Here is a 24,006-nt window from a genome sequence, read left to right on the forward strand (position 1 = left end):
GGTGCAAGATGCAAGATAGAAAGTACGAATGCACGAGTTCCACACACAACCCACCATGTGTAGCTACCTTGAAGCTAGTATGGAATTTACCTTAGCCTTACACATCTGTTGGCGGTGCTATTATTGCAGTACGGGGAACGGATTATGGATCCGGTTGATGACAGCCGACACATCCCATAATAAGGATGGTGACACGTCTAGATGATTCGGCGGCAAGGATCAAGCTGTACAGCTGTTGACACAGTAACTAGAGGCCCTAGACCACCATGGAGTGTGTCACTTACACCCTTTGTCGGTATGCAGCAAAGCAATCCTTGCAGCTCAAAGCCAGATTTATTCGGCAGGGCGTTGCAGCATGCAAATGCACCTGCTACTCAAATCTGATCCAATCCTTCGGGCAGGGAGGGCCGCGAACTACCGTTCATGCACGCTTGAGGCCTGGGTTGATGTGGAACCAGGCCGTGAGCAGGGAAATGCATCCCCGAGGAGGATGACTTCAGATTTGGAAAACGATGCCAGATCTGCTCTTGTTGGGGCTTGGCGTTCTGGCTGCAGCTGCAGAAATCTCTGCAGCTGCAGCCAACTGTTTCGGGGAAGGATTTGGATGCTCACGAGAATGTGGATGCTTTTTTCTCTCGGCATTTTTGAAACAAACGCATTGCGCGGATGCCATTGGTGGGCTAAGTGATTTGGGGATAGGCACATCCTACCTAATAGGGGGAGCTTGGGGCGAGAGCAGAGCTTCTCTCCAATGGCGCCGAGGAAGGCCACTCAGCCGGTGAGAATAGCATGCAAGGGGGCTAGGCTGCATCCAGCGCATGGGTCGGGATTGAGGTGATGTTCGAATGCAGACTCCTGAATATCATCAAAATTGACTGGACCAAGAAAAGCGATGTAGGAGAGCTTTTTTTTTCAATTGGAGCAGTCGCTCGTGAACCTATGAAGTTGTACTCCGTAGTCTGTATGAAGATGAATGATGACGGATGAGGGGCAAATGCAATCTCATCACTGTTCTCATGCAATTCCCGAATTTCGATCTGAACCAAATTAGGGATGCACTGGGTTGAAGGGGGCGACCAATCATGTTACAGATTGTTCTTCTGTGGCTATGTTTTAGTTGCGCAGACCATTCTGCAAGCTCGAGCACTAGCCCCATGAATGTGACAAATACAAAATCCCAAAGTTATCCACATGCAGGACGCTCGATATAATTGCGCACCGCCACAGACCTTTTATCAGCGCCACAAAGAAGTTCTAAGAACGGCCATGGGGATCCATCACATTGACAGATCTTCACAGCTCTGCCACCTGGCTTCTGGCTTCTGGCCACCGAAATGCTCCGGGTCCCTTAAATGCCCTGTTAACTAGTCATGAAAATCACTAAGCCATGCATGGCTATGGATAGGGGTTTGATATCTTAATCAGAGGATCTCCAATTGAAACCCCACCTATAAAGATTTGATACACCCGAGGGATGTCAAATTTTGCTGCCACACTGTCGATCATGCTCTCAGGTATTCCCGGGGATTTGTGCCCCATTCTCGATCCTCTTTCATGTTTATACACTCGGGCACTATGTGGTTGTTGTAAGGTTCGATAATTGGGATTGTATTTCCGGCGCAACGGTTCACATGAGATCCAATAAATAGTCGGATGGGGCGGAGGGATCCGTGCGAAAAATACGTTAAGGATCGACCCAGGGGTCGTCATGGCAGATCCCCCGACTAAGTTGATCTGTGTGTAACAGCCTAAATAGGTACCAAAGTACGAGAATGGGCTTCATAGTACCTTGTGCTCCGTACTTCGTACATCACTGCGGCAGTTGAAGGCGCAGAAAATATCAAAAATCGGGGATTATTGGCCAGACTGAAGTAGTATTAAACTGGTCCGTATCCACGCTGCTCGGATCTGTGTATGGTGTACTCCGAACTGTTCTCGCCATTAGGAGCATGAGACCATTTTGTCCGTGGGTGGGTGGGGCAGGACGTGCCAAGATGAAGATGAGCTTAATCGCTCAAAGGGAAGAGTCATGAGACCATCGGAGGTCTCATCAAGTGTGATGTGAGGACACTGATGCTCGCCCTGGTGCACATGAAGCTTGAATGGGAAACCTAGGTTTTTAAACACCGTCACAACCACATCTATCACAGCATTACTTCCAAAGAGCCAAAAAAAATGGCACACCGCGAGACAAAGTTTGAGGGAATCCAAGAGCCATGTTGTGTACGAGTACTCTCATATGATCTACCCAGTCCGTGGGGCTACTAATTCAACATAGTCTCAGACAAAGTCTTTGCTACGGAATTTTTTCCGGATTGATCCCTCCTCACTCACCACGGTCTTTTGGTCTACATGATTGGCTCACCAAGCATGATCAACCTTGAATCACTATAGCGTTGGAGGCTTTAGGGTCAGACCTTGCTACCAAATAGAGCAGTCAAGGGGGCAGATCATTTAATTGGGGACGAGGGGTGCTCTTGTGGCTTCCAGCTCGAGCAGAGGTTCCGCTAGACCGGTTCACTGTTGCCTTGTTCTCTCCGTAAGTCACTATTCATGTGCCAACGTCAGAGTTTGGGCTCCCCATTCTGTAGGCGATCGTATCATGGAGAGAAGGCAGGCGTACGGGGGTCTCTCGGACTGGTTTGAGATTCGTCGCTCAAAGGTCTTGAATGTTTTGCTGTCAATTGCTCTGAACAGCCAAAGCGAAACATCCTGAGATGTCCCATAATGCTCCGTGCTATGGGACATATAAACTGTAGCTGTCCAGCTACCAAATTGAGCGTGAGATGAAAAGAAGTTGAGACCCAAAAAAGGACCATCGCATCATGGGCAGTAGTCTCCGGATGCCCGGGCTGTGATCATCTTTGAGCCCATGTGCATGTTAAGGGGGTGGACAAAGCTGGCTGCAACCCTCGTGACTGGCGTGCATGGAACGACTTATTTCAAGACGTTTAGCGCTTGTCGAGAAGGGTTCTACCAGAGCCCCGGGAAAAGGCAAGATGGTGTCACACACACTAAAAACATGGTTGGGGTCTGGAAGGAGCCGAATAACAGGGGGGGGGGGCACAAAATCTGCCCAGAGTGAGGAGCGCCACATCCAAAGAAAGAGACAAAGAAAAAAGCTCTGCAGATCCTTGAGTGATCGACGGGGGATCTGTCGACTATTGATGTTTAGTTTGTCTTGGCCGCTGCCATGCGCCCGCACTAGCATCGATTTGTGCTAGCGGAAAGTGGAACCTGGTCAGACACAGTTACAGATGTGATACCCAGTTGCTTCAGGAGTCAATAGTCTACGGAGTATTGTACAAAGTACCTTTGAACATGGAGTACGGCGTAGACATCATCATTCTCCATAATCGTGGCATTCCTCGAATCACAGAGCCGTATTGCTGCACCGAGTGACTGCGCTCGATCGTCTGACCCAGAGCACCGGTCCCCAGTCACCCCGATCACCCCGAAACGATGAACTCTTGAGAGGCTCGACCGGGATGTTTAGGAAAAGAAATGTGACTGCTACCCAAAGCAGATTGATTATTCAAGTTCGATCACGGTACAGAGTACTCCGTACTCTATACTCTGCACCGATATGTACAGCTTTATAATGTCTTTTGTATAACTAGTAACTACAGGCTACAAACATATGTATTCGGTCCTTTGCACAGCATAGAATATGGCTCAAAAATTAGGTGCTTGCTAGCAGATCCACCGATTTTTCTCTCTAAATTAATTTCTTCTATGGTGGACATAAGTTTCTCTGCAGCGATGGGCACCTCCTGGGATCAGACATGACGCTAATGCAGGAACTGGGATTATCTGCGTTTAATTTTTTTTTGGGTTTGTGAAATTCGTGGAATACCAAGACAGTGGTCCCCAAACAACAAGGAAACAATACAGTGTGTGTATCATTTCGTATATATTAAATTACCGCGGGAGACATCCATGGATCCGACCCAAATTCGGCTCTCCGCACTTGAACCCTGGCTCACCTTTGTTTACTCCGAAGCTTACTATCGATGTGTATCACATCATGATTTCCTCCAATTCTATAGCAGGTGTAGGGAAATTTAGACCGGTATTTCCCACCGAGCATTTACGAGAAATCCGAATCAGTCAAATAGGCCTCTATGAAATCCGTCATACATCCATGTTAGAATGGGTTCACGAGGGGAGTCTGGACGGGATCGGAATTTTGTTCTGGGCCAACTCTATTCTGAAAAGAAAACCAAAAAAAAGCCCAATGATAAAGGACATATCGCAAATAAGAATAAAAATAAAGAATATTCAAATCAAGTCAAATGTGACTCTGATGCAAGAGTTAGGCCGCCACCCCCTACCGAGCGGGCGGTAGCGCGACTCCACGGGCTAAAAAAGGATGAAATACGGTGGGGGTAGTTCAGCCTTCAATTTGTGTGGATTTTCTTCGCATCAATGGATTGTTACTCCGTTGGTGGGAGAGAGGAAGACGATCCCAGATCTGAATTGCTTTTCCCGTTGCAATTTTTATTTATTTAATTTTACTTGAAGTACTCCGTACAGGTACCCGCAATCCCGGTACTCACAGTACAGAAGCCATTACAGGCACAGACCTTTTACAAGTTTCATCTGATTACCACCCGTTACTGGACAATACCCACCAATCACCCAATCATACCAAATTCTTCGGCAGCTCTGTACGGTGCTTTACCAGCCGTCACCCCCGATCTTCCCAGCGCCTCCAAACTCCATCCTTCTTTCTCTTCATCTTTTCTTCCCACAGTCTTTCCTTTACGTTCCTTGAGCTCTTTCTTTGCTTTTTTCTTGGTTTATTTTTCCATGCACACTCTTTTGGGTCCCTAATTCCCGAGTCTCTCCTTAATATCGACCATTATCACAAGCTACAACTGCTTATTTCTTTTTCTTGAATCACGGACTGCCCGTACTGCCACTCTTTACATTTACAAGGTCCCTGTCTCCATCGCCATAGGCTGACCAAACCAAATCTATTTCATGATATAGACTTTGCTCCTCGAAGCTGCCACTCTCTTGTGCAGCATCTCCATTCCCGTCTCTCTATATCTCTCTCGCGCCTCTCCACAACTTTCTCTCTCCTATAACTCCCTACTTTCCTCTTCAGACCGCCATGAGTTATATCCACCCCTCATGGAACTATCAGGGTCACCAGGCCATCCCAATGGACCAACATATGGCATATGACCCGTCCATGGTCCCTCCTCCGATGATGCACCCTATTGACGGCTATATGTACCCACACCCGCCAATGGAGATGATTGACTATTACCACCAACCGATTATGGACTACGACGAATATACAGAAAATCTGTCGCGGCCACGGTTGACCAAGGAACAAGTTGAAACCTTGGAGGCCCAATTCCAGGCTCATCCGAAACCAAGCAGCAACGTCAAGCGTCAATTGGCGGCTCAGACAAATTTGAGCCTGCCTCGCGTTGCAGTACGTAAAACTAGAGGCTAGAACCTTGTTGTAAAACCAGAGGGCTAACCGAGTGAACAGAATTGGTTTCAAAACCGTCGCGCTAAGGCCAAGCAACAGAAACGCCAGGAGGAATTTGAAAAGATGACGAAGGCTAAGGCGGAGGCGGAGGAGGCTGCTCGCCGGAAATCAGAGACCTTGGACCAATTTTCTGGATCTCGAAAAGGATCAATTGCCAATGAGGAATCAGAGAGATCCGCTACTCCTAAGCAAACACCTTCCACCACATCCAGTGGCCATGCCAAGACAGATTCCACATCCAGTCGTTCCAAGCACCACAAAACAAAGAGCGAGTCGGCAAGAGAAGCAACTTTTGCATCTTTGCAGAGGGCGCTGAGTGCTGCTTGTGCTGCTCGGGACCGATTCGGTCGCCGGATCAACCCCCGGAGTAAGGACGAGTCGGTTCCCGAAGAAGACGAAGAAGAAGAGGCAGTGTCCCCTTGCTCAATGCCACCACCAAAATCGGCCACTACTGCGGATGCTCATGGAAATCTTGCCAACATAAGCTCTTCTTTTTCGGGTTGGTCTAGTATCAAGGAGGAACCAGCTTCTTGGGGATCCGGCGAGCACAATCAGAATGTGGGATACAGCACTACAGAGCAGACCTCATATTCCACTTGCCACCAATCAATGGCAGAGATGTTGAACCCTTCTCACTCTGTGCAGCATAACTTAGACGTCTATTCTAATCACCTGCCCCCTCACGGGGAAGAGTGGTCTGAGGAAAGGGAATCACGACACGACAGTCTCGTCTACGGCAACATACAATATCCCATTTCCATTCAAGCACCAAATATCTCGGTCACACGTCGTGAGTCTTCTGATGCGCTGACCGCATCACTGGAGGGCATCGGAATATGCACTACCGCCCAACCTGAGCTGTCTCAGTCTGATGACCGAGTGGAGGCGAATTGCTGGAAGGAACCTGGAAAGGAGCTTGATCTCGCTGCACGCCGCAAGCGTCCTCGCCCCGCTGCCATTGGCACCTCGGGAACCCGTCCTTTGGTGAACTCGACCTCGATGTCCTCGCTCTCGCCCACCGCTCGTATGCCTAACTCTGTTGTCAGTAACTCAATGAGGCAATCCAAGTCAACCCAGAGCCTCAACTCCCGGTATGCTGGTGTGAGGAAGGCATCGGCTGCTCAGCGATCTCCACTCAATTTTACCTTTGCGGATTCTGGGTCTATCAAGAAAGCCGAGAAGATGCTGCGACCCTCGGTCTCAACCACTAGCCTAGCTCCACCAACTCCCTTGACCCCGCAAGACCTCCAACATTTCATGCCTTCCTCCCCCACGGAAAGCAACTACTGCTTGTCAGCCCAATCCACAGCCCACTACTTCCCTACCTCCCAACCCATGCAGGTCAACATGGCATCACCCCCTGCTACGCCAATGAATATTTACTCCCCTTTCCCGTACCAAAACGTGCCCCCGCCGATTTCGGCACCGGCTCATGTATCTTCCTTCCCTGAATATATCACGTGTGATTCGGTTCCTATGCCAGCCCGCAGCTGGGCTGATACTGCTTCCATATCTTCGCCCGAATACCCGGCTGGTCTTCAGGTGCCTCATTCAACTACCGTTTCGCCCGTGGGTTATAACACAACCACCGACCACACCGGACAGGTCTTTCGCATGGAATCGGTCTCTTGCTCCCCGTCTTTGATTTACTCGATTGAAGACACCGACATTCCTGGCTCTGTCGAGCTTGCGGAGAGAAAGCGGACCGAATTTATGATGCACGAATTCCCAGAGCACGATACCCACTTTGGTGGCCATCACTTGCCATTGATGCAGAAGCCGAAAGCCTACACGTTCGCAAACAACACGACGCCAAGTAACTACCCTTCCTAAGCACGGGTCTGAAGATCTTTCCCTTACTACGGATGTATGAAAAATGCGCGACAACTTTTGGTGTTTTTGGTCTGGGACGAGTTCACTTCGCAAAATTTTCGCCTCCCCACCTTCGTTTTCCTACACTTTCCCTCATAAGGGAGATGTTGTCTACTGAACCCTCCGTGTGCGGAGAAGTACTGTCACTTTACGTCTTCTATATACTTTTTTTCGTGTTTCTTTATTCGGGTGTATTTACCGGGATTTTTACATATTTGGAGCATTCCATGCATGTTGTTTATTGGCCTGGGACTGTTTTGGTTGTTTTTGGTGTCTGATAAGACCTTCTAATTTCTACGAGCTCCCTCACGGGAACTTCGAGACCCACTTTACCTTCTAACTTTGATCATTTTGTCTTTGCCTTTGGCCTCTTTTTCATTCCTGTGATCTGGAATCGGTTTTCGCGGATGTGATTTGAACTTGGGTTTGCATATGGCTTTGGCAGCATTCGACTTATTTTGACTTTACCTTGATACATACATTTACTATGTATCTATACCATCTCATTTCTCGCAATCAGAAAAGGAGTTGATCTCTTACATTTTTGACATTTACCCGAAGTAAATAAATCTCCGATAACCAAACACTGATCAACCAGCGGATGGTTATGGCTCGCCCTTTCTAGCTTGCTCATACGAGTCCTCCGGACAAATATTATTCCAAAGTGTGTGGAGTACGTTCTCTGTACTTGGTACATCGTGCAACGAGGAATCCAGCACGTGCGTCCGACCATAGGTTGTCGTGTCCAGAACCGTGGAACGCGGAAAAGCGCCACTGGAACTTCCGGTACCTTTACTACCACGTGCGCTATAGTCTTCCAAGCTTTGTGTCGAATATAAAAAGGAATGCGTTTGTCGATCTGATCTTAAGAGAGAAGGGGAAAAAACGAAACTTTTGGTTGAAATTCTTCGTTGAAACTGTTCGTTGAAACATTGGAACTGAAACCCGCGTATCTCCGTTTTCAATGAGACTCTCCACTCTCGGTTCAGCCCTTGTGGGCCTGGCTGTCGCGCAGGCATCGACCATCAATTACACTGCGGTCACAGGTTACTTTCTGCAGGATGAGGACTCAACCGATGCCTCTACATTTGACTATGTAAGTGAGGTGCAAATCCCGGGGAAACAAGAATGTTTATGCATCAAGAAATCTTTCTACATCGATGTCTTAAACTGGTCAGTCAGTTGGGTCCACTAACATGTTCAGACGGCGGAGAACTTTGGCCTGATCGGCCGCGCATATCCCGCAGACAAGGACTACAGAGAAATCGAGTCTCCAACTCAATGGGAGCGCTTCTACCACCAGGTCACCAATCTGAATGAGCATTCCCCTCCGCACATCGAGTACAAAGTTCTGTTCCTTGGTCGACATGGGGAAGGGTGGCACAACGCCGCCCAAACCTATTATGGAACACCAGCGTGGAACGTAAGTCCCCTGCCTGTCACCTAAGCCTCGCACTAGGACTAATCTAAGTATCTCCATTCAGTGCTACTGGTCCGAACTCAGTGGCAACGGCACAGCAAGCTGGGCAGACGCGGCCCTCACGCCCGGCGGTGTGACCCAAGCGCTGAAAGCAAATGAGTTCTGGCAAAAGGAGATAAACGAACAACGAATCCACACCCCAGACCAGTACTACGTCAGCCCACTGACACGCACTCTCCAAACCGCCAACCTAACTTTTGGGGATCTGGACCTGCCCGAGCACAGTGCTAAATTCAAGCCGACCGTCAAGGAACTCTTCCGCGAAGGAATCAGCATCCACACCTGCGACCACCGCCGCAGTCGCAGCTACATCCATGACCTGTTCCCCCACTGGTCCATTGAGCAGGGGCTCACCGAGAATGACGAGCTGTGGAATGGCGTAACGGCTGAGACTAGTGATGCACAGGATGCTCGTAGTGCCCAGGCCTTGGGACAAGTTTTCTTTAACTTGTCCAAGAAGAAGTCCTTTGTGTCGATTACGTCGCATTCGGGTGAAATCTCGTCTATTCTGAGGGTGATTGGACACCGGACCTTCGGATTGAGCACCGGTGCTGTTATTCCGGTGTTGGTCAAGGCCGAGAGGATTGGAGGCAAGGCCCCTATTACTTCTTCTGTGCCTTGGGAGGTGAGCCCGCACTGCACCGAGCCTCCGGTTGCATCGGCTACGGCTTGTGTCTGTCCTTCCAGTGCGGCACCTGTTACGACGCCCTTGGCTACCGGATTTTAAGGGTGATTTGTAGACTAACTTAGGTAGATTAGATGGTTTTACTTGTACGGGATAGACCTAGACCTGGCGCACATTTCAAATTTTGCATTTAATGATAACATTTAATATCACCAAGGACGAACATGTAAGATACAAGAATAATTGGCCACTTACGCGACCTCGTCCTTTCAAGGTTGTTGACGTAGATCGGCGATCTGTTCCATGTGGCTTAAGATAGTTTTTGAGACGTTATATCCAAGATTCTTCTGCAATGTCTTCTAGATCCTAGATATTATTTATGATATCTTTCGGGATGTTCCCTCTTCACCTCTATTGGTGTTTACCCTACCAAACCCCCTCTCCGGCGAAAAGAAAAGGTAATATAGTAACTTTCCATGAGTCACAGCAAGATCAAATGAAGAAAAAAAAATGGGAAGCAAAAAGGATCGTCCCCGGGAAGGCTTGAACTTCCAACCTCCCGATTAACAGTCGGACGCGCTAACCAATTGCGCCACGGAGACTTGATTGTGACATGTTAGTGTTGTTGGCTTTATCTCTGAAGACCCACACAATGGGTTTGAGCTGGCTACCAGTGAACAATTCAAATAAGGTGCTGTAAATAGGAAGAGAAGTTAGATACCCAAGTAGAACTATACAAACCTGGAAGATTCCATACAACGCACTTCAAAAATTTAGAAATTAGTAATCTCGTTGCAAACGTTAATGACAACAACCTTGGAACTTCATGAGGTTCTCTATATTTCACTGCGATTTGGTTCATTTTGTGGTTTTATGTACATATTATGTCGCTTCTGTTGGATGTGCAAATCATGTATTGTCCCTCTCATCTTCTTTAGACGTGGATATACCTCACTGCTACATATTCCAAGGCACTATCAAATTTTTCGCCTCGTTTTAACGGCGGTAAGGATGTTATCCGGTAGTTACAAGGCGGTGCACTCTGCTTGCCTGAGGGCATTCATCAAAATCAACCTTTGCTTTTTGTTTACTTTTTTAACTTAATATCTTCCGAGTACCATTGGTGATCTCCTGAGACGTGCCGTGTCCTTCTTGGATCTTTTCCGATTCAACTACAGCAATGATTCCATCACAGGCCCAAAGTCCACCACAATTGCGGCTGTCTGCAATGGCCTTGAACAGCTCGCCATCTGCGCAGCTGGCTGCGATGGCCCTAAACAGTCCGCCCATTCAGAAGGCTCCAGGTGATGCTACCAAGGTTTCCACTTCCTGTCCCTCTTTGTTTAACGAGACCTCCCCTCCCGGGACTCCTCGCTTGGCTGAAAGTCCTTCCCCAACCCCGAGCCTTCCTAACACGCCTTCCCCGCTCGACAAGCGCCTATCTGACAGTTTGAATCACCCTCCTTTGCGGACTCGTCGTGATGATGCGCGGTCTGATCAAACCTCTAGCGAGATCCTGTACTTGGCACGGGAGCTATCGCTCCCATATGAAGCCTGGGAAACGGTAAGTACTACACTGGGTCAAATCAATAGAACGCATATCTATTCAGTCAACTAATTTGGCCTCAGGTCTTCTACGCTACGCTTACTCATTTCTCATATGAGGAATGTGACTTCATTTATGGGGATTTCTACGAACACCCGGCGACCAAAAAGACACTTTCGAATTTGAGACTGGTGAATCGAATCTGGAACCGAATTGCAACTCCTCTCCTTTTTCGAAATATCCAGGCTGTCGTCGGATACTCTGCTGGTCGACCTCTTGATAGCATCCTGAAGATCTCGGAAAGCCCACACGCCGTTTACGTCCGCGACGTGCGCTTTGGCTTTGTGGGATCATGGCTGCCTGGACTGGATTATGATCGGTACATCGACGACCTAGCAGCAGGAGCTCTTCCGATCCTGATCAGTCGTTTCCAAAATATTCAAACATTGCGATTGCAAACTCCCACTGTGGTAGACACATTCAGTGAAGAAGGACAACTTAAGCCTCCGATGCTTGCCAAGCTGACAAATTCTCTTGTCCATACTTTACGCTTTGTGCCCGTCCCGAGACTGAGATGTCTCCATATGTCTATGCCAACCACCGCAGAATTTGCTCGTTTCTTTGAGTCAAACAGTTACGCCAGAAACTTCACAAACGTCTTCGCACAAATCGAAGAGCTACACATCACCATAAATGACAGCACTGGCCCTGATGGCAGACGAGACCCGAAATGGCCCCGCTCAGTGATCAAGGCCAAGTATCCACTCGATCGATTTGCTCCGTATCTCGTCCAGCTCATCTCTTACGCAGAGCAGATCCAGGTCTTGAGCCTGGATGCTCGTACTTGGTTTGATGTGTCTGATCTGGAAGCAGAAGGCCTTACTAGGCTGAAAAGCTTCCGGCTGGAAGGTGTGAGAATCAAAGATGAAACTCTCAGGAGGATTTTCATACTGGCTCGCAATACACTGCTTCGCATTGAATTGGTCCACGTTCGGCTCATGACTGGTACCTGGGAGGATGTTTTCATTCATCAAGCACTTCCTCCCTGGAAGCTTGATTGGCTTCGTGTTGATGGATGTGGCTATTCAATGACGGGCACCAGCGCTCATTTGGTCAGTTATTCCTTCTCGCACTATCCGACTGCGTTCTGGACCCTCCATGGCCGGGACTGGTTGGCTCTCACGCACTGGAGATCGGTGGTGAATACAAACCGTCATAATAAGGGACTGCCTAGATGTCCGCATTGCTTTTTCCCGTCGATTACCCCCGTTCATAATCCCTAATTAGAGGGATGCATATTGAGCACGATTCAAGGAACAAAGAGGTCACGCGGGGCGATATCACGATTTGTGACTACTAATCTTGATTTCTGGGCGCACTTTCGGGGATGAACTTTCTTGGGGGGGGGTTCCCTCGCGGTGTCTACCTGATGACTAACTACAGTGTGTAAGCGCTCGCCTTTCTTCATCACCTGGTCGTCTAGATCTCCAGGAGCTCATGTATGTATAGATTGTACCTCGATTCTACGTCTGGTCGTCTTGATCTCCAGACATGACATGTACTTTCATTTTTCCTTTTTTACCCTCCCTTTTTTTCAGACGATTTCTTTCCTAGATCGGTTGACTTGTTTGTGGTATTATAGTGTCGTGGTACAAGTTTAGGGCTATGAAATGGGAGGTGATAGAAGCCAGTTGGTCCCAGGATTACTTGATGGCAAATAACTAGTTCATTGGTTGGTAACTTGCATCTGGTGCGCTACGGACTTGAACCGTACAAAGAGCAGATACTGGCGAAGTGGATCTCACCTATTTCAATACTGGAAATTTTTGAACTGTGAAAATATCATGCCTTTTCTTCTTGTCTTTGTTTTGTCCTTCACTCAAAATGTTCAACCCATCATCAACTCCGATGCATAGTTGAACGGTCACATATATTGATTGAATTGAACGCTTCATCAAATTAGTCTCCGTGGCGCAATTGGTTAGCGCGTCCGACTGTTAATCGGGAGGTTGGAAGTTCAAGCCTTCCCGGGGACGTTTGTTTTTCAGTTTTTGTCAAATCTATAAAGGGCATTTCTGTAATTTGCAAGGAAATACTCTATATAGCTTTAGTTATTCCAAAATTTTTGGAGGTAACAGGTGAATGGTAGGGTGAGGTTAGTTTAAACTCAATAGTCGAACTATACTCACTGTACTACGTCATCTTATCCGGCCGGGTACTGCATCAACGTTTTATGTGGCCGATCTTAAATTGGTTTGTTTTTTTTTTCTCTCCGTTGTATTCAACGGATGAAATTAGATACTTGTTAATGTAGGCATTGGTCTAACTATGGGATATGAAAGACAAAAATACCGCTTCTCTGCTAATAATCTCACTCTTTATTCTGAATAAACCCGGTTGTGTATTGCTCCACTCATTGTCTGGTGCACCTCAATATATCTTGGTGGACGCTGGTTGTATGGGATTACTGGTGACCAGGGGTGGTGAGGGCCTGGGTGGTGTTAAGGTGTGTGAGTATGAGGAGATGCACTTGGCTGATTGTCGGAATTCTTGGTCGTTGTGCCTTGGTTTCTACGGTCAGCGACCACTCAACGCATCTCACATTCCACTATGCACTTCGACGTAGTTCTCTCTTGACTCTGGTCCGCCATATTGTTGTCGCACTTTTGTGTATTTCTCGATATATTTATGTATAGGTCTTACTTTCTTGGGAGGGGACAATGGATAATCTACAGTGCCGGCTTGTGGATATTTTTGATTTGGGACAAGTCTGGTTGGTTGCCTAGTTTACATTGCGGTAGTGATAGGCAAACCAACCCACTGGGAATCAAATTTGGGACTGGGCTCGTTGTAGGCAAAATCAACCTCCGGGGCATGGAAGCAGATTTGGTGGCACTCGAGCAAACAATGCCACTACTTGAGATTCGCCGGGGGGCCAGGCTACTCTTGCTCTCTTGGAGCAAAAACTCCAGACGTCTCCCTGGGGCTTAACAAAGTCCCTCCTGGCTGGTCAGCTTTTTTGGTTGCTTCTTTCCTAGTCTGTTTGTTTTGTACTGATATGCTTAATGGTGTATATGTGACTTCGAGATGTGTCTTGTGGCTGCTTGGTTGGTTGTAGGTCGGGACTATCCATAGCCCTTTCCGGGGGTGTGGTGTGAATCTGTACTTTCCCTATTAGTGGTGTCTACTTGCCTTGTCCATTCCGTGGGCTGGGTTTATGTGGCATCTGGCGACTTTGGGCAACAGGTTCAAGATGCCCTCGAACAGGCCGGCGCAATTGTATATGTAATCATCATCAGGACACCGAATCTCAAGGAAATCACCCCCTTTCTTTTGGCGTTTCACATGGAAATATAGAGGCATACATATTTGATGGAAGCCTCAAAATGTTTTACCATCATTAGACAAAGGGACTTGAATGGTGTGCAGGAGGATGCGCTATGATATCAGGGCTGTTTGCTGAAGAACAAAATTTGGCTTTATAATTGCAAGGTTTGAAACCAATTCACCAAACAGGTCTCCGTGGCGCAATTGGTTAGCGCGTCCGACTGTTAATCGGGAGGTTGGAAGTTCAAGCCTTCCCGGGGACGTTTCTTTTTTTTGTTCTTGGTTCTTTTTTGGGCACCCGTCTTGGCACCTGTCTACTAACATGGACAGAGAACAATTACTTCAGTTTTTACACCCCATATTCCCCAATTAGAATGGAAGATGGTAAGAAAGAAAGATTCAAAGATGAATCTAGTTGCCGTGGGAACTATGATTGAAGTTAACATTTCTTGCATGGAACAATTCTATCCGTCCGTCTACTTTGCATCTACGAGGGAAAACCGCGATCAATCTGACACCAGCCAAGAGATGTTATCACGAATGAAAAGAAACCAGACATGATCAAAATCCCACAACAACTGAATTCGGGAGAAGAAATAAAGTTACTATCGTTAGAAAGAGGTGAAGACTACATGTCAGCACACGGAGACACTGTTAGTTGACAAATATACAAGATAGGGCATAACAAGAACGAAGCCCCGAAGAATTGATTCATAGGCAAGGAAACTTAATTTTAAACACAGGAAAAGTAATCATATGCATAGGGCTAAGCAGATGCAAGCGAACAAGGATCATACATCTCTCTGAACGGTCAAGAGACGACTAGACATCTCGCCAAGATACAAGAAAACTAGACTGTCCATAGCGATTCATCCTCTATCGACCATGTATAAGAAACAAAGCAAAAACGTACATACTCATAATCCTGTAACACTCTGTCCAAAAGGGTAGAGTAAACGCCGAGCATAAGGACCCAACGCCGGTAAAGGCATAACAAAAAGACAAGAAGGAAGGAGGAGTAAGCAAACAAGGAGTCAGGAACCTCGTCCAAGTGCAACTCAGCAAAGGGTATAGGAAGATTGACCCAGATTAACATTAACCGAGCATCCTTCACCATGGGATGCATCGAAAAATGCAGCAAAACACTGGAACATCAGAAAAGGGGAAAATTTCAGGTGTGAATGAAAGCATGTGGCGAAAGTGAAGAAAAATAATCACGCCTCAGATGGTAGTGTAAAAACTGTCAAAAAACGACGCCAATCTAGATAACGCCGGCTGCCGTGAGCTAATACGACCAGCCACCCCCCAAGGGGCTGCCGGACTGGCCCGGTTGAAGCTGTCCGGGTTGCATCGGGCCACCAGGTCCGGTAGGCCACCCAGACATGCCACTGCCTGTCATGTTCATGGAAAGACCCGCCTGTTGAGGGTTTCCGCCCATGAAGGGTTGGCCACCATGAGCTTGATTGGGTGGATACATGGCTCGTGTCATGCCCGGATAACCGGCCGGGTTGGCTCCCGGGTATCCCATACCCTGCATACCCTGAGCCTGCGCCGCCTGGGGATGTTGCATCTGGGAATATTGCTGAGGCATCTGAGGTATTGACTGTCGCTGTTGGTTGCGAGGAGACTGGTGGTGGTGTTGCTGCTGCTGCGGATGATGTCCGAGGGGAGATGGGCTTTGCTGCGGAGCTGCAGACAGTTGTTGACCATACTGAGACATCCCAACGCCCTGGTGACCTGACGACGACAACGGGGACGGCTGTGGCTGCGGGGGTGGCTGTCCCCAAATCTGCTGCGGTTGCGGTGAATATCCGTATGGAGGGGCTTGAACCATACCACCGCCCATGGACTGGTTGGATCGCTGTTGCATAAGATTGGGTTGCATGTTTGGTGGCATTCTTACAGGGGACTGGCCAACGGACTGTGGGTGAGCCTGTGGGGGGTAGTTTTGCTGTCCACCCATCATTGGATTAGGCTGCATCGGAACCTGTTGAGGGAGCATATGCTGCGTATGAGCGGGATTTGGCCTCCCCACCGATGGAATCTGTGATACCTGAACAGGCTGTGACACAGATAAACCCGAGTCAAGAGCAGTATTAGACTGGGTCTCTGAGACTGGGGCCTCGCGAGGCTTTGAGTAAAATTCATCCAAGCCTTTTTGGCGAAAATTGCGCTGGATGCTCAACATTTTGTTGAAATCAGATGTGTGTTGGGCTTGATTCATGAGGTCTGCGGCTGAGCTAGTTTGCGTGCGGTCGTGGTAAGGTTGTCCTGCCATCTCCTGGCGTGCACGAGGCATAACGGTGTAGTCCCTAAGCCGCGGGTCATCCGTCGTCGACATATGAATCATGGGGAGTGGAGCGATGGGCATAGAAGATTCAGAAGTATCCAGGGAGAGCCCGTGAGGCAATGGCTCGATGGAATTACTGTAGACAACATCATTATGAGGCAGCGCCGGCAACAGGTTTGTGGCTGGCTCTGAAATAGAGCCATCCCGAGCCTTAGCCGCCCCCGGGCGTTTCTCACCCGCGAGGTCATCCTCCGTGAAGCCCTGCTTCCTAGCCTTGGTCTCCCAGTAGTCATCTCGAACCCGACGGCCATTCACAATCACCCGGCTCCCGAACTGTCGGAACATGGATCTGGCGGAGACAATAGCGATTTGGCGGGACCGATAGGAATATGGTAGGATATCTTGCTGGATAAGATCGTCTTTCTCGATTTGGGAGGCAATGATTTTATGCAACGATCGGTTCTTGTTGAACAAAAGATAGGAATCACGATAGTTCAACACCCTCGCACATTCAGTTGCAAGCATGAATAGCTTGCTGCCCCGGAGGGGGACGCAGAATGTCCGGCATTTATACTCACGGCCACCCTGCGGATATCCCATAGGATCTGCTTTGGTCTCTCCTGCTTCATCGAACTCTTTAGGGATGTACTCATCGCCCTCTTCATTCAGCTGGTCTGATGTGTGATCTCTCACAGTAGGGAGCGCCTTGACCAGCGTTTTGGTGGGTGTGTTCTTGCTGTCTGGCGATGCAAGAGACGGCGACCCGGCGGTGGCCTGTGATAGTGCGCGTGCTTGCATTTGAGGGGTTTGAATAGCAGTGTTTGCGATAGGCTGTTCACTAGAGCTTGGCCGAGGTGTCTTTGGGGGACGGCCGCGCTTGCGGCGACTTTGTTCCTCTAGAAAACAAACAAGGCAATATTAGCATCCATCTCACAAGGTACAGAAGCTGTGATTATGCAAGACGCAAGCGCTGGTGGGAACATAGCACGGTTCTTAAGAGGACCGGTTGACAATGTCTTCCTGCTGCGCACATACCATCATCCTGATCCCTTTCGACACGTCCATTTCCCATGTGGTCTGGAGTGCGACTACGCTTGACACCACGGGGGCTTGCTATAGCATGGGAATGTGCTGGCAGGGCAACAGAGACTAGGAGGGGTATCAGTTTGAAAGCACCGATGGGAAGAAAATACAGAAAGATATGATGCAATAAGCAGGAAGATGTGCTTCATTTCATCAAGTGGTCCCATAGAATACAGAACGCGCGCGAGATTTCGTGGTTGAGGATGAAATAGGAAATAAAAAGCGCGAGGCCAAGGCAGCAAGAAATGCGAAACGACACATACCAGAGTTGCTCAAGTTTGCGGGATCGATGGTCCCCGAGCCATCAAGGGTATCCATACCATTCATTGTAGATAAGGAGTGAGACGTGCCATACATAGCGGGTCGAAGGTCGGACGGTTGAAGCGTCGCAAGATGGCGCGTCAAGTCAACGCGCAAAGTATTTGGGTAGAGGAGAAACGAAAAATGGCGCACTAGAGCAAGATATGCCCATGCAAGACCTTCGAACCTCTAAAGTAGATCAAATTAGGTCAAGTTCAGGAGCTTGGAGCCTTTCAGGTGGGATCTCGGATGAACTTGGGTTTGAGAGGGGAAGGAACTCGAGGCGGTGAAGATGACAGCCTGATTGTTCAGGTGTTCTGCAATCAAGAGAGAGGACATCGACTTGTTAACAACTGGGAATGTAATGTTGCAGAACTTAAGAGATCAATCTCTTTCTGTTGTGACTATCGAGAAGAATCCAAGCCTTGCAAGGGGCAACGGGGAATGGCCAAGTAAAAAGCAAAAAAGAGGAGAACGCTCGTCTCGTGATTGGTCACGAGCAAAAACAATGAAGACTCACAAGTCTGCTGCTAAGAAAGTGGCGCCGAATCAGACAGAAGACTGGTCTAATTCCCGCAGGCTGAAGATGCTCTGGGCTCTGTAGAGTCTAGGCCAAGTCATTAGTCCTGGGGAATCCCGAAAGAAGTAAAAAGATATGGAGAGTTGAATACTTAACGTTGGATTGTTGAGGAGTTGGAGATGAGTAATTCTATTCCGGCGTCATTCGATTGATCTGATGTTGATAAAAATATTGGCCCCGGTAAAAGGATCTGAATTGAATGGGGCCGGAGGGAATGGGGATCTTTTTGTGATCTTCTGGGCGTCGCGGGTACGGCGCCAACATACGAAGAGGGTCGATAGGAAACAAATGAGATCATGAACGGTAGCACTCAGCTGCAGCATAAGCATAGAAAATGAAGTTTTTCTTCTCTTTTGAATTTTTTGGTTCCTACGTAATCCAAGAGGGTCGATTTTCCGAGGTGGCACAGCGATCGAATCCTCGATATGGGTTGAGATATACGGAGAAGGACCCTGCGTCTTTCGGGCAACAGCGTCGAGACGAATGCAAGAAGAGGCGCATTAAACGGAAACAATGAATTAAGATTGAAAAACAATTTAATAGCAAGGTGCAACCGTTGCACAAGAGAGTACAACACTCTTTTGGTTTGAAATTCCCAACTAGTTGAGCACAGAGGACAGAGTACTCAGAGACTAACCGCACTGCAGCCAATCATGAGGTCAATCATATCTGAAGTATTGGTACTGTCCCTGTTTTTATATCTCTCGATTCTATTGTTTTTTTTCGCTGATCACTGGAGACCAAGATTGAGTATGGACTATGGAGAGAGTATATAAAATGGCAAATAACCTTTTGTTTGGTTGTACCCAAATGGCCTTTTTCCTATTCCGACTTTGAGTAAGGCCTCTCCTAACATGGGACAGAGTCTAGGCACTGTGACAGATCTCGGATAGAGCTATGAGCACGCCCATTCAGTCTGGATCCTGTATTGTGTAACTTGAGGTGTCTCAAATGGCTGCCGGGTGTCAAACTTATAGATGAGAGAAGAATGACGTGGAAATGAAGAGCGAATCCTTCACGAAGCCCATAAGCAAGGAAATTCAAAGAATATACACGATAAATCGGTGATTCCTAGACATGTCTTTCTCACCGATGTCGTCTAGTGTAATACATAGGAGCTCAATGTTCAATCCGAAGCAAAGCACTCTACATACGCGGTCGGATTATATCGGGTCAAGCACAAGCACGAACTAGAAGGGGTGAAAAATATCAAAAGAATAAGCACTAGATAGAAAATAAGCCATTTGATATTTAAATGATTCTGGTTACCTAAATTCAAGAGCCAGTTCTTATTTTTGTGCCGATTTTCAATCACTCGGACGATAATCCCCCGGAGCAGGCAATAATGAGGGGCTGTTAAATAAGATAAAGGGAGTGAGCGAGGGGAATGGGCTCAGGCCGCATCTTTTCAGCCTAACCGGAGCTAGCGACTATTTAGACTTAGTGCTTCATGAATGATAATGGGCGGGGCAATGCTTGTTCATTGCGAGAGCCTTGATTGAGCTCAAACCAGAAATGTTCGATTCGAGCATTTTTTCAGAGGACTTGGGGGTTCATAACTTTGGGGACGATGGGATATACCCGCAGTATAAATGAGCTAGGAAGATTTTTCAAATGCACTATGATGTGACTCTATGATGTGGGTTTGCAGCGGGGATAGAGCGGGCAATATAATTAGAAGCCTCGTGTTAGGGGATGAGTGTTTTCCCAGACCACAAATTATCCAAAGCCCAGGTAAAGCCTTCGATTCGTCAAAGGACGAGCAGATGACATACAGAAGATGCTCTGGATGGAACTGAGAGGGTCACTTGAGCAGAGACTACATAAGTAGTCGATCGACGAACGGCCCATGCGCGACTGAAAAAGCAAAGCTACCCCAAAATTCTCCAATCACTGCAATTATGAATCAAAAACAGTGCAGACAGTATTGTCTATGTCAACAGTATCGCCAAGTATGGAGTTTGTTTTCGCTCACATACTCGGGAACCGCAACGACTGTACGAGGTAGAGCAAGATGTAGTATCATCGCACAATAGTATCCGTCACGACATTCGGACTACTCCATGAAGTATATCATAAATTTACAAGGTTGAAAATTTAAAAAAAGCCTTGATAATTGTACACGCTTTCCCAGGTCTTACAGCAGCCCGGTCTTGCAGAGCTGCCGTTTTCCACGCTCGGCGCCAACTTTCCTTTCTCGTCGTACAATGACAGGGTCTGTACCCGGCTTACTGAGCACAGGGTGGCCTTGTAGCTCCAAACAAAGAACGATTGGATCTCTTTTCTATCGTGAACGCACGATTTTATCCTTACATAATCCCTTTGTGCCCTTTTAGCGAACGGGCCGAGTCGAGCTATAGTATCCTGGATGCAACATGCTTTCGTAGTTACCACCTTAAATGAAGGATTGTTGTTAAGTTCATGAGCCATGGACTTTAATTTTACAGGCCGTATATAGTAAATAGATAGTATATTTAGAAATTCTCAAGGACTTAAAGCAATCTGATAGATGAAAGAGATAAACTGAACTCCTAGGATGGATTCCTTGAGGAAACTAATAAAAGATTAGGGGTAGGAATATATAGTCCTAGCCCGACAGTAATACTAACCGCCTCCGGGAGGCGGTCATTTAACTCTGTTAAATTTCATCGATTTTTGACCGGTCGTTATTCTCTTATGGTGATTTATATTTTCTGTGATTTTAGGCCTTGCGCTCCGGGGTTCATTTAGGCGTGCCCCCCCCCAATTTCATCCCTACAGTGCTTAGAGGTCTCCCCCGCTAGGCTATCCACCCCCTTAATTTTTATCTTCTAAATCTCTTTGATCGCTTTTCTCTATTGTCCTTCGTCCATTCTATTTCAAACTTAGTTTACCTCCTTTAGTATTTCTTTATTACTATATAGCTAAATTATACCTGTCACGGTGCGAACCGTGATGCTTAGTAAGAGGAAGATCATGGCACGTGATCTCCGACCTGTTTATCTGAACTTCAGTTCTAGATCCTGTTGTAGCTCTTCGAGCTACGTCTTGTATAATAGCCTACCCCTGCCTGTACCTGTCAAGTGGAATCTGATCTGTTACGACCTGTTCCTACCAGTCATCTCCTATCATACCGTCCTGCCAGCTCGCACCCTGACAATAGTATCTACTAAAATTATTAGGTATTTCACCCTATAATACTACATAAATAATATAACTTACTAGGCGGATATTCTTTATACGTATTCGTGCTTTCGTGACCACGATGCTAGATGAGCCCCGTGCCGATCCCTATTCTGTTTTCCAGGTGGCTGTGGACTTTCCTAAAGCACTACGATGGACAAATTGGGCTAATCCTGCTCTCGGATGTTGGGTATGTCTCTCCGGTAATATCATCCATCTCTATCATACAAAGCGCCTAGAGACCCCCGAGAGACCTATTCCTATGGATACCTTGGTAATCTGCCTTGGCCTATCGGACTTGACCATCTTACCTGTAACTCGGAACGCTATTGGCCCTGCTACCCAATCTTCTATTGGGTCTACTTCCACTTCAAGTCACGTGATAGATAAATTCTGCCACTAATCAGAGGCCTGATCTCAAATCTGAAAGGCGGGGTTTTAGACCTAGTAATGAAGAAATTGAATGTTTAGTATATTTGCTTCGCTTCGCTCAGCAAAATAAAGGCCATACTGTCACCTCCTGGTCACATCCAAGCTCTATCGTTGGTGATATATGCAGCAACCCCCCCACATCCACTTTATCCCTGCATTTCTGGAGACCTACCCATATTGGCTCCCTCCGGGACCAGCTGACTTAACACAGATGCAAGCTGAGGTGAAAGTTACTCGTCATCACTACAACGTATTAAAATGTCAGATTCGACATGTCCAATTGCATTTCCAGCTCATTTGCCTTTTTGATTCCATCACCAGGAGAGAGTTTAGAATCCCTCCTTGTTAATGTCTTATTAGAGCTAAATTCGCCTTCAATATTCATATCGAAGGGGAGACATGGTTCCAACTCTAATTTAGATTAGAAAAGACTCCAGAGAGTAGCTACTACCATGCTTTTTGGGGCCCTGTGCATGGATTTCTAGATGCAGCTTATTGCCTCCGACTCATCGGAGGCACATACATCTTACATCCAAGCCTATCCCATCTTCCTCCTGATAGTGGTAGTTACAGGAACTACCAGTTATGACCTGCATAGAAAAGACGAGCATACACTAATGTCAAATGCACGTGTAAGCTGCATATGTCTTGACGCGTCACAAGCAAGGCATAAATTAGGAGCCACTATTTCCTCTTTTATAATGAGCATGCTTGAGGTTGCCTTGAGAATTGCGCGGCGGGGCCACGCGTTGTACAGATCCGCATCTGAAGCGGTAAGATCCTAGCTTTAAATCTATCCCAGCTGACAGACTTTTTTAGCGAAACTGGGAACAGCGTGCTTGTTTATCTGTATGACTGGTTTGACTCGCGGCTATGGATGGGACTGGAACAGACAAGGACAGTTGTACTTAGGGGGTACACAGCAGCGCTTGAATCATACTGTAAAATATGGCACGCAGATCTAAAATTTAGTATGGACCTGATCTAAATCTCGAAAATCAGGAAAGTTGCTTCGGTAGCGCTTGAATGTAACAATGAAGACTGGAGGTACTACTATGTAACTCCGAGAGGCTGCACTTATTGAGTTGGTTGGGGCTGAGTTCTGATCTACTACTATGTGACGGAAATATACACCAACGGCGCTTAGAATGGTATTTATCGTCCGAGAGCCTGATTCTGCTGCATGGTGGATACATTTTTAGCAAGCCCAGCAACTGGCTTAGTTGCAGCCGTGTGCCAGATACCCGGAGAAAAGACCATCTTAGGATATTGATGAGCAAGTTCTCAACCTCCGATCGCGTGCATACATTAGCTTGGATCGTGTTTGTTATCTGTTTTGGGCTGCAGCAACAGCAGCAGCCGGAGATGCCCGGGCGTAGATAACTTGTGACCTATTCGGCGTGGTGCAGTAGTCTCAAGTCGAGAAACCAGCATTTAAGGGATATGTTACACGATTGGTTGGGTAGGGGCTTGTGTACAAGTCGTAGATGTCATTTTTTGGGATCTGCCATATACATAACAAAAGCAATCGGCTGCAAGTACGGCTTTGTGATGTCTTTTTTGGTAGTCCCTTAAAAAGTCTTTCTATAGATATCGTGTCTCCCTTGCCAGTTTTATAGATGCACGGCAGAATAAAAAGCGGACCAAAGATTCATTTGAGAAATAGTTTTTTATTTCGGACTAACCATTGACGACTATCTTTGCATTATACTATGTATAGTTTAGTTTGTGTTGCGAGCAGGAATGCATCGAATATAGTTGCCCGAAAGCATTAGAAAGAACACACATCCAGTGGATTAG

At 47.3% G+C, this 24,006-nt stretch overlaps 4 protein-coding genes and 3 non-coding genes across 7 annotated transcripts; 5 read left to right on the top strand and 2 right to left on the bottom strand.

The window, feature by feature from the left end:
* Positions 1–5,119: 5,119 nt before the first annotated feature.
* Positions 5,120–7,342, top strand: Pdw03_1674 (Homeobox transcription factor, putative; the record flags this gene model as incomplete). The annotated part of the gene is made up of 2 exons (XM_014681112.2): positions 5,120–5,449; positions 5,510–7,342. The coding sequence occupies 2 exons, from the start codon at positions 5,120–5,122 to the stop codon at positions 7,340–7,342; spliced, it is 2,163 nt and encodes a 720-aa protein (XP_014536598.2).
* Positions 7,343–8,345: 1,003 nt separating this feature from the next.
* Positions 8,346–9,588, top strand: Pdw03_1675 (GPI anchored protein, putative; the record flags this gene model as incomplete). The annotated part of the gene is made up of 3 exons (XM_014681111.1): positions 8,346–8,477; positions 8,586–8,804; positions 8,866–9,588. 3 exons carry the CDS (start codon positions 8,346–8,348, stop codon positions 9,586–9,588), a joined length of 1,074 nt encoding a protein of 357 aa, XP_014536597.1.
* A 426-nt stretch (positions 9,589–10,014) lies between these two features.
* On the bottom strand, positions 10,015–10,088 carry Pdw03_tRNA171. The gene has a single exon. It is a non-coding gene; the product is annotated as a tRNA-Asn (tRNA).
* Positions 10,089–10,666: 578 nt separating this feature from the next.
* On the top strand, positions 10,667–12,315 carry Pdw03_1676 (uncharacterized protein; the record flags this gene model as incomplete). Its single annotated transcript, XM_014681110.1, has 2 exons — positions 10,667–11,050; positions 11,116–12,315. The coding sequence occupies 2 exons, from the start codon at positions 10,667–10,669 to the stop codon at positions 12,313–12,315; spliced, it is 1,584 nt and encodes a 527-aa protein (XP_014536596.1).
* Positions 12,316–12,994: 679 nt separating this feature from the next.
* Pdw03_tRNA161 lies at positions 12,995–13,068 on the top strand. Its single transcript has one exon. It is a non-coding gene; the product is annotated as a tRNA-Asn (tRNA).
* Positions 13,069–14,548: 1,480 nt separating this feature from the next.
* Positions 14,549–14,622, top strand: Pdw03_tRNA162. The gene has a single exon. It is a non-coding gene; the product is annotated as a tRNA-Asn (tRNA).
* A 1,022-nt stretch (positions 14,623–15,644) lies between these two features.
* Positions 15,645–18,935, bottom strand: Pdw03_1677 (Chromatin-remodelling complex, RSC SWI/SNF subunit Rsc7/Swp82; the record flags this gene model as incomplete). The annotated part of the gene is made up of 5 exons (XM_014681109.2): positions 15,645–17,545; positions 17,685–17,798; positions 17,996–18,221; positions 18,553–18,639; positions 18,879–18,935. The coding sequence occupies 5 exons, from the start codon at positions 18,933–18,935 to the stop codon at positions 15,645–15,647; spliced, it is 2,385 nt and encodes a 794-aa protein (XP_014536595.2).
* Positions 18,936–24,006: the final 5,071 nt, after the last annotated feature.

The sequence above is a fragment of the Penicillium digitatum genome, chromosome 5 (genome assembly GCF_016767815.1).
Source record: "Penicillium digitatum chromosome 5, complete sequence".
NCBI classification, from domain to species: domain Eukaryota; kingdom Fungi; phylum Ascomycota; class Eurotiomycetes; order Eurotiales; family Aspergillaceae; genus Penicillium; species Penicillium digitatum.